The sequence below is a fragment of the Gossypium hirsutum genome, chromosome A10, assembly GCF_007990345.1.
Source record: "Gossypium hirsutum isolate 1008001.06 chromosome A10, Gossypium_hirsutum_v2.1, whole genome shotgun sequence".
Taxonomy (NCBI): domain Eukaryota; kingdom Viridiplantae; phylum Streptophyta; class Magnoliopsida; order Malvales; family Malvaceae; genus Gossypium; species Gossypium hirsutum.
Window position 1 is genome coordinate 75,925,578 of NC_053433.1, and position 10,150 is coordinate 75,935,727.

General features: G+C 37.3%; 1 protein-coding gene across 4 annotated transcripts; it reads right to left on the bottom strand.

Moving 5' to 3' along the window:
- Nucleotides 1–2,486: 2,486 nt before the first annotated feature.
- On the bottom strand, nt 2,487–9,794 carry LOC107903794 (putative wall-associated receptor kinase-like 11). 4 transcript variants are annotated; one of them, XM_041079085.1, is made up of 4 exons: nt 8,913–9,794; nt 7,977–8,775; nt 7,705–7,890; nt 2,487–2,570 (listed from the first exon to the last, which is right to left on the bottom strand). In XM_041079085.1, the coding sequence occupies exons 1-2, from the start codon at nt 9,613–9,615 to the stop codon at nt 8,198–8,200; spliced, it is 1,281 nt and encodes a 426-aa protein (XP_040935019.1). In that variant the 5' UTR covers nt 9,616–9,794; the 3' UTR covers nt 2,487–2,570; nt 7,705–7,890; nt 7,977–8,197. The 4 variants fall into 4 exon arrangements, with proteins under 4 accessions (XP_040935019.1, XP_016685451.2, XP_040935018.1 ...); XM_016829962.2 differs by lacking the exon at nt 2,487–2,570 and adding an exon at nt 4,697–7,097; XM_041079084.1 differs by lacking the exon at nt 2,487–2,570 and adding an exon at nt 6,977–7,100.
- Between the last annotated feature and the right edge of the window lie 356 nt (nt 9,795–10,150).

The following is a 10,150-nucleotide window of genomic DNA, read 5'->3' on the forward strand; positions in this document are numbered from 1 at the left end:
TGACAGCTGATGAAAGACTATTCAAGGAGCTCGACAGAAGTTTTGCCTCAAAGATCAGGATTGGCAATGAGAATCTGATTGAAGCCAAAGGCAGGGGCAATGTGGTGATCAACACAAAGTCAGGTAACAAAGTGATTTCTGATGTACTTTTTGTGGCTGACATAGATCAGAATCTACTTAGTGTTGGTCAGTTTGTAGAAAAAGGTTACTCACCTGCTTTCAAGAATGGCTCATGCATTGTTGAAGACTCTTATGGTCAGGAGTTGGTCACAGTAGCAATGACAGACAGGTGTTTTATACTTGATGTCAATCAACTAGAGAAGAGGGCTTACACCAGCCTTGTTGATGATGCTAGTCTATGGCACAGGAGATTTGGACATGTGAATTACAAGTCACTTGATCAGTTGCATAAGCTAAACTTAGTTGAAGACATGTCAAAAGTTGAACCAAAAGACACTGTCTGTGAGGTTTGCCAGCTTGGTAAGCAAATTGTAACACCCCAAACCCGAGACCGTCACCGGAGTCGAATACGAGGTGTTGACAGACTTTTAAAAAAAATTTTCCCAGACACTGCCCAGTCTGAGTACTAGTCGCTTCAAAAATCATATCTCGAGTTTCACAACTCGAAAATCAGTTTTGTGATTTTTCCCTGAAACTAGACTCATGTCCCCACCTATATATTTTTTTCTAGAATTTTTGGTCGGGCCAATTAGTACAGTTTATTAGTCAAAGTCTCTCATGTTACAGGGGTCGACTACACTGACATTTTCCCATTACGACTGGGATATCTCTCTGCACAGGGCTTCAATACTAATGCCGTTTGTTTCTATGGAAACTAGACTCAGAGAGGAATCCATACATATATGGTATGACCCCTAATTATCTCTGGTCAATTTATAGTGAATTTCCAAAGGCGGAACAGTGAATCCAGAAACTGTTCTGGCCCTGTTCCACAAGAACCTGAATATCTCTTCCTGTACTGTTCCTATAATTGTTTCGTTACTTCCATATGAAAGTAGATTCATCAAGGTTCGATTACATAATTTATTCACTATTTAATTCCACTCCTACGAATTTATGTGATTTTTCAATTCTACACCACTGTTGCTGTCAAAATCTGTTTTCAAGATAAACTTTACCTATTTTGTGGTTACCATGGACCAACTAGGGTTTTGCCATACATAGGTCCACATGTGATCATATTTAGCCATTCCAATGGCTGATCATTAGCCCAACACTTCCATTTCAATCCATAGTCACATCGTGAAACCATATATATACATACATAAACACAAATGGTCTAATGCCATACTCCACATCTACAAGCCATTTTCGCATGGCTTTACACACATACATCACAAAAGAACTTAAACAACAGGGGGTAGTCCTATACATGCCATATCCAGAGTTCAACTAAAAGAGTACCAAAAGAGCTTGATAGTGTAGATGACTTCGACTTCGCTGATCCCGAATCCGATAGCTAACGAACAAAATCTATAAAACAGAGAGCCAAAGCAACCAGGTAAGCATTTTAAGCTTAGTAAGTCTCAAGTAATGAAATCGGCTTTAACTACAGTATTACATTCACATAGCTAACTAAGTCACTTTAATAACACACATTTTCATAATCATACTTCATCAACATATATACACAAGATATCAACCTTTCTAAAAGCCGAAAAATTCGTTAGCCGATCACACGAATACTATTTAAAATGAATCGACTTTTCCAATGCACATGCAAACATACCGTATCGTTCGGGTTGGTCGAGCATATTTATTAAATTAGTTACAGCACAAAACGCTCACATTCAAACCCAAGTTTCTTCGGTATTTAACCGAATACAGCCGCAAACATATTTGCCTTCGGGTCTTAACCCGGACATATGAACTCGCATAATTGCCTTCGGGTCTTAGCCCGGATATATCATCCCGCATAATTGCCTTCGGGTCATAGCCCGGATATATCAACTCGCATAATTGCCTTCGGGTCTTAGCCCGGATATGTCAACTCGCATAATTGCCTTCGGGTCTTAGCCCGGATATATCAACTCGCATAATTGCCTTCGGGTCTTAGCCCGGATATATCAACTCGCATAATTGCCTTCGGGTCTTAGCCCGGATATGTCAACTCGCATAATTGCCTTCGGGTCATAACCCGGATATATCAACTCGCATAATTGCCTTCGGGTCTTAGCCCGGATATGTCAACTCGCATAATTGCCTTCGGGTCATAACCCGGATATATTCCAATGTTCATGCACACATATGTCAATAATCATAACACATCCATATCATTTCTTCGTTACTAAGGCTCAAACACAAAACATTTATTAAACCTTTCAAATTTCGGCTCAGTAGCCGCACACAAAGAGCATAATTTCAATTGGCTTTATAACATAGTCTCTAAGCACATTCGACTATCCGTCATAGTATGACTATTCATTTCAATATAATTCAAGTAGGGTCATTACTCGAAGACTTACCTCAAATGTCGTCGAACGACTTCAACGGCTATTCAATTACTTTTTCCTTCCCTTTATCGGATCTAGTTCCCCTTTGCTCTTGAGCTTAAGTTCAACAAAATTTAAAATAGTCATTAATCGACTATTCAAGTATTACTTTCAGAATAATATTATATATATTGATCCGACTTTCACACACATAGATTATAGCAAGCTTTATATTAATCAATAAATAATTCATCGGCAAACTTTCATTAATGTTTACAACAAAATCACATATTCACTACGAGCTGTTTTCCTGAGCAGTAGTTACTAAATTACTTATAACTGGAGCTACTAAACTCCAAATCACTTGCCGTTAATTTTCCCTGAATATAGACTCGTATATCTTCCATCCATAAAATTTTCAGAATTTTAGGCTTGGCCAATCAATACCAGATTTTTCTTAAAGTTTCCCCTGTTCACTGTTTGACTATTCTGACCACTCTTCACTACGACTCCAATTTCTCACTTTACAGAATTCAAAATGTGTTGTATTTGATCTCATTAGAAACTAGACTCATTAAGGAGTCTAAGCATATAAATTTTATCTTATAATCATTTTTGTACAATTTATAATGATTTTCTAAAAACAGAACAGGGAATCCAGCAGTCATTATGACTCAGCCCCACAATGCTTCAAATATCTCAAGATCGGTAACTCTTTTGTTTTTATAGTTTCTTTTGTAAGAAAATAGACTCTTCAAGCTTTAATGACATAATTCACTCAGCTTCTAATTCAACTCCTATAATTTATGGCGATTTTCCAAAATCACCTTACTGCTGCTGTCCCCAAACAGATTATCACCAAATCAAATACTAACATTAGCATTTCACCTTAATAGCTAGCTTACCAAGTCTTGATTTAACATATAATTCACACATATCACATTCAGCTATATATATATACATTTATCATATTTATTATTAACAAAGTATGCTCATGACAAATTTACTCCCAATCGCATCTCAAAATTCATCAAGCTTAGAACACATTTACTAATTAAATTCGGTAGTTTAATCACTTTACTAACCACTTATACATATAATTCCATTCAACATTATAACCCATTATCACTCATTTAGCCGATTATAGAGAATTAAACATAATATCTCTAGGATATACTCTACATGGCCGAATACACTACATTAATTTCCAACATTACCTAGGTAATTACCTATAGGTTCTTATACCTTAAATTCACACATTTAGCCTTTTAATGCCTATTGATCGATCCTTTGGTCCTAACAAGAACCAATTAACATGCAAGGAACCTAATCATAGAGGAAGAAATTTACATTCTAAATAGGCTCAATCTTTGACCGAATGTACTAGGCTCCTCTAAGCCACTCATCCAAAAATCTTTACCCCATTCTAGTCACTCTCCCATTGTTCCATCCTTGCAAAGCCTATAGTTCACTCGGCCACTCAACCCACAACCTATCGAAACTTCAATTCAAACTCATTAGCCGAATATACATATACTTATAATAAGCACATATAACATCTTCTTCAAGACACATTCGGCTATGGCATAATTTCCTTATAAAACCCAATTAATCAATCCACCTTAACCGAAACTTAACTCATACAAAACCTATCTTCAAACCATAAAATAGGTAGAAGTTAAACTAATCATCCAAATGGTGCATAAGTTTTCCAAGAATGACATTGAACTTACCTTACTTTAGGTATCCACCTTAGCCGAATTTTCTTCCCCAAAGGCTTTTCTTCCTCTTCTTTCTCTAGTTACGGCAATGGAGGAGAAAACATAGGCTAACTTTGGTTTCTCCTCCCACTAACTTGTATTTTATTAACCTTATTCATTATTTCATTTTGTAACATAAACTATTAGCATAAAATAGTTATAATATTATTTAATCCATAACATGGCCGGCCACCCTATTTAACTTGGGTAAATTGACATGCAAAACCACTCCTTTCAATGCATGTACTATTAGACCATTGTAAATTAGCCTCTCACTTTCCAACAAAGTTTCATATAAGTCCAATAAAAAAAATTCACATAAAGATGATCAAATTAATGCATGAGACTTTCACACATGCATTTACTCACTTCATAAACACAGAATATAACTTTTAATCATTTATAAGACTCGGTTTAGCAGTCCCGAAACCACTTCCCGACTAGGGTCAGTTTTGGGCTGTCACACAAATCAGGTTACCTTTTCCTGCTAATGTGGCATGGAAGGCTCGAGAAAGACTTGAGTTAATCCATTCTGATGTCTGTGGACCAATGAAGACCTCTTCCTTAAATGATAGTAAGTACTTTGTGCTGTTTATAGATGATCTAACCAGGTTTTGCTTGGTTTATTTCTTAAAGCAGAAATCAGAAGTGTTTGAAGCCTTCAAAAAATTTAAGGCATTGGCTGAAAATCAGTCTAGTTGCAAGATTAAGGCTTTGAGAACAGATAATGACCCTGAGTATTTGTCTGAAAGGTTCCAGAAGTTGTGTGAACAAGCTGGGATTCACCATCAGCTAACAATATTCTATACTCCTCAGCAAAATGGAGTATGTGAGAGGAAGAATCGAACAGTACTTGATATGGCCAAATGTTTGTTGTTTGAGAGCAAGCTGCCAAGCAAGTTTTGGGCTGAGGCTGTCAATACCTTAGTGTACCTGCTCAACAAGTTGCCAACTGTTGCTGTGAAGGAAAAGACTCCTTTTGAAGCCTGGTATGGAATCAAGCCTTCTGTTTCACACTTAAAAGTGTTTGGCTGTGTTTTCTATGCCCTTATTCCAGCAGAAAAGAGAACCAAGCTTGAGAGAAGGGCTACTCCAGGAATATTTGTTGGCTACAGCAGTACCAATAAGGGATACAGGGTGTATGATCCCTCAACAAAGAAAATATTAGTGAGCAGGGATGTAAGGTTTGATGAAGGTAGAGCATGGAGCTGGGATGATGCTAATGCAAGGTTGACTGATGAAGATCAGCTGGAAAATAGTCTGGAACTAGCTGAAGAAGGGCCAGCTGATGAAGACTTTGATGAAGAACCTGTGAGAGGCACCAGAACCATTGCAGACATCTACCAGAGATGTAATGTTGCAATAGTTGAACCTTCAAATTTTGAAGAGGCTGCTAAAGAAGAATGCTGGAATAAGGCCATTGAAGTTGAAATGGAGATGATCCATAAAAATGACACATGGGAGCTGGTTGATAAGCCAGTAAACAGAAAGATAATAGGCGTCAAATGGGTGTTCAGGACCAAGAACAATGCAGATGGATCTCTGAACAAGCATAAGGCTAGACTAGTTGTGAAGGGGTACAGTCAGCAGCAATGTGTTGATTATTTTGAAACCTTTGCACCTGTTGCAAGGTTAGACACCATAAGGTTGTTGTTTGCCTTAGCTGCTCAAAAACAGTGGAAGGTGCATCAATTGGATGTAAAGTCAGCATTCCTAAATGGATTTCTCAAGGAAGAAATCTTCATAGAGCAGCCTGAAGGATTTAAGGTTGCTGGTGAAGAACATAAGGTTTACAAGCTCAAGAAGGCTTTGTATGGCCTAAAATAGGCTCCAAGGCTTGGTATGATAGGATTGGTGCATACCTGTCGAATCTTGGATTTGAGAAGAGCATAAGTGAGCCTACACTCTATGTGAAGAAGGCTGAAAAGAAAACCTTGTTGATAGTCTCACTTTATGTGGATGACTTATTAGTAACTGGTTGCAAGGGTGAGCTGATTGAAGATTTTAAGAAACAAATGCTAGATGTGTTTGAGATGACTGATTTAGGTTTGATGACCAACTTCCTTGGTATGGAAGTTAAATAGAATGAGCATGGCATTTTTATAAGCCAGCAAGCATTTGCCGAGAAAGTTTTAAGTAAATTCATCATGTCAAAATGCAAGCCTGTGAGCACTCCTGTTGCATTAAGAGAGAAAATCTCAAGCACCAGTGAGCATGATCGAGTAGATGAAAAGGAGTATAGAAGTTTGGTTGGTTGTCTACTCTACTTGACAGCAACAAGGCCAGACATCTTATATGCTGTTAGCCTTCTATCGAGATTCATGCACTGCTGTAATATTACACATTTTAAAGCTGCTAAAAGAGTCCTAAGGTATGTTAAAGGCACCTTAGGCTATGGTGTAAAGTTTGAAAGCGCTGAGGAACTGAAGCTGGTCGGTTATTCAGATAGTGATTGGGCTGGCTCGGTTGATGATATGAAGAGTACATAGAGATACATCTTCACTCTGGGATCAGGAGTTTTTAGCTGGAGCTCAAAGAAGCAACAAACTGTTGCTCAATCAACAACTGAAGTAGAGTATATTGCAGCTGCTGGGGCTATTAATCAAGCCATTTGGCTTAGGAAACTTTTGTATGACTTGAATGAAGAACAAGTTGAAGCAACAGAGATCAAAGTTGACAATCAGTTAGCTGTTGCAATTGCCAAGAACCCTGTGTTTCATGGCAAAACTAAGCATTTCAAGATCAAATACCATTTTGTGAGTGAGGCAGAGTTGTCAAAGGAGATCAACTTGGTCCATTGCTGCTCAGAAGTTCAATTGGCAGACATTTTGACCAAGCCGTTAGCTGCCACCAGGTACGAGTATTTGAAGAAGCAAATTGGAGTCTGCTGTTTTGTAGCCAATGAGGAGTGTTAAAGGTGGCAACAAATAGAAATATGCATGTTACCCGGATGAAATACAGCAACTGCAAATGTACGTATGTTATCCGGATGAAGTACGTTTTATTGTAACAAATGACCTGTATATGATTTGACAGAAACTTTTTGACTGGATTAAGTTGGATAAGTACTTTCCAGTTTTAAACAGGTCCTAGGTTATCATTAGGATGAATTTAATGTTTGTTCACTTCCACAAGTTAAAAATATTGTTGTAATCTCTCTATGTATATCATTTTTTATGGATCAATGTAATATACTGATCATCTTCTTGTTCTCTCAATTCCTCATTCTTTTTGCTTCTGTCTGTTTTTTTTTTGAATCAAAAACTTACTTCATACTTTATCCGGGAATATTACTTTATTGCTCCAAATTCAACAAGTTGTTCATATTTTACCCGGGTAAAATAGATATGTTTTTCTTCCTGTGTGAAAAACTCAACATAAAGACTCAAACATCATACATTCAAGTCAAAATATATCACTGCTTGAAATTAACTCGATAAAACCTTTAATGCTTCCATTTGTAGAAAAGAAAATGTGAATTCAACACGTACCTATAATAATGATGGTCAAACTCTGCATAGTTTTTGGCGGGCCTTTTGAAACAATCTCATCAGGCTCGCACCTAACTCCCGTACTATTGTATTTATATTTTGGAGGGCAGTCCCGTGATGAACAATAGTTGCCAGGAGTATTTAAACAAAGCATGTGACACCAAACATAGATCCCACAATTCTCTTCTGAATTTATCGAAGGAATAGAAAATGTTATATTTATATAAGTAAAATGTAATATAGATTATTGAAAGAGAAGTGTTAATTTGTACCTTCGCAATACGTTGAAATATCACTGATACCAAATTTCTTGTTGCAAACACATAGATGAGTAGAGCTCAAACTTTGCCAGCAATATTCACGATCGGAGCTACAAGAAGTGTTTATACCTTGTCTCAAACGGCACAATCCAGACATCGGTGTGCTCCACTGCAGTGATGTTGGAACATAGGTCCAATTGTTTACATCAAAATCATTTGATTCCAAGGTCAAATCAAAATACAAGTCTGATTTTTATCAGGGAAGCAAATCCGCAAGATCTTTTTCGGCTATAGTTGCTAGAATCAACTCTACCACTCATGTTTGCAGAGAAAAAAGTGAGACCCCGCGGAATATTAAAAGGGCATCCAGTAGCAGAGGAAGTCTCTTTACTAATTGTACAACTTGGCTGCAAACACCCGCCTACAAGATTACTTGTTTCCCTGTCGAAAATAGTGGCCAAATTACCACAACCTGAAGACCAGAATACGTTGTCAAAATCTGAGTAGTAAAAGGGGATTCCCGTTAGGTTGAGACTCATCCCATTGTTACTGTTTTTGCGACAATTGAAACAAGTTATGGAATGGTTCACCACAACGTTTCCGTACAAAAATGAAAAGTCGAGTATTCGCATATTGACGCCATTTATGTTTAAGAACGGCGTGGTCTGCCCATTAGAGGTTTTTTTGCAGATTACTCTAAACCAGCCATTGGGATACTCTTGATCGATTATTTCAAATGGGTATTGAAACGTAACATTCCCACAAGACTTTTCACCGTTTAAGCTAATAGGTCCTGGTCTTGGTTCGCATCCTGTGGGCGTAGCAGAAAATGAGTAAATTGCACCAAGTAACACCAATTAAAATCTGAGTTATGTACATCCAGTCTTTGAATGAAATTAAAATCGATATAATTAACTGAACAAGCAACAGCGAGTGACTGATACTGACCTGCATCACCACAATAGCTTGAATTCCAGCTGAGCGTTGTGGGAACATGAGTGGTTTCAATATTGATGCCAATGGGTAAAGGGTAAGCTTCACGGAAATAAAGCCTGCTAAAGATGAAAGCAGATGAGCATCTCTTTCCGTTATCCTTACCAACAGGATACATCACTGTCATGTTTACGATAGTTGAAGTGAAATTTCCAGAAATTGTATTAGAGCAGCCAGATTCTGAAGCCCCATCGCCACATATTGGTTGAATGCAGCCGCCGAAGGCATCAGCTTCATTACGGAAAATTGTGACCAAATTTCCGCAACCTACAGTCGCGAAATTGTTGTAGTCGCTTGAGAAGAAGAATGGAGTGCCTGTTAGATCGACTCTGGCACTAGCAGCCTCGTTTTTATGATCACAGTTAACGTAAGTTACTGGATTTTTTATCAGAATGGTGTTTTCAAATAAGGAACCGAGTACCTCCAGATCGAACCTATTTATTCTTATGAAAGCCTTTTTCTCTTTGTGGATCTGTTTGCAAGTTACTCTAAAAAAAGGATGAGTATAGCAGCTGCTATGGATTCCAAATGGTGATGGAATTGTAAGATTTCCGCATACTTCATCTCCGCAAATAACCTGTTGAGATTCTGCTGCCTGTAATGTGGGGCAGAAGAGGAATATGAGGAGTATGAAGTAAAACCATAACTGGAAACCCATTTGGATTGTTAATTTCTTTGATGGAAATGAAGATGAAGACTGGGTTAATAAAGAAGCCGTTAATAGCTTCTATAGGTATATGTGAGTATAGATATTAGAGAATGGTGTGCAAATGTCACTAGGCATGAATGCTTTTCAATTTTTTATTGGATAGCGGAAGATGAAATACATATATATAAATTAATAGCATGCTCGTCATAAAACATTCAGCCCACTAAACTTGAACATTTAAGTCATTAATGAATATGTAATAGGTTAAAGTTGGAAAGAAATTTGTAGGCTCTTTGGTTCCATTCATCACGTAATATAGAAATTGAAGTAGTATGTACAGATAAAGAGGGAGCCAATGAGACTCAAAGAAAATGGATCTGAAAGAAATTTAGCAAAATAGAAACAGAGACAAGATTTATGGGTGTGAAACCATTTATTTAAAATGCATATATTCGTTTAAAAATAGTATGCATTAAATAATCAAACTTATAGTTTAAAATTAATAATAAGTAAAAAAATAATTTAAATTGTGAGTAGAAGGAAA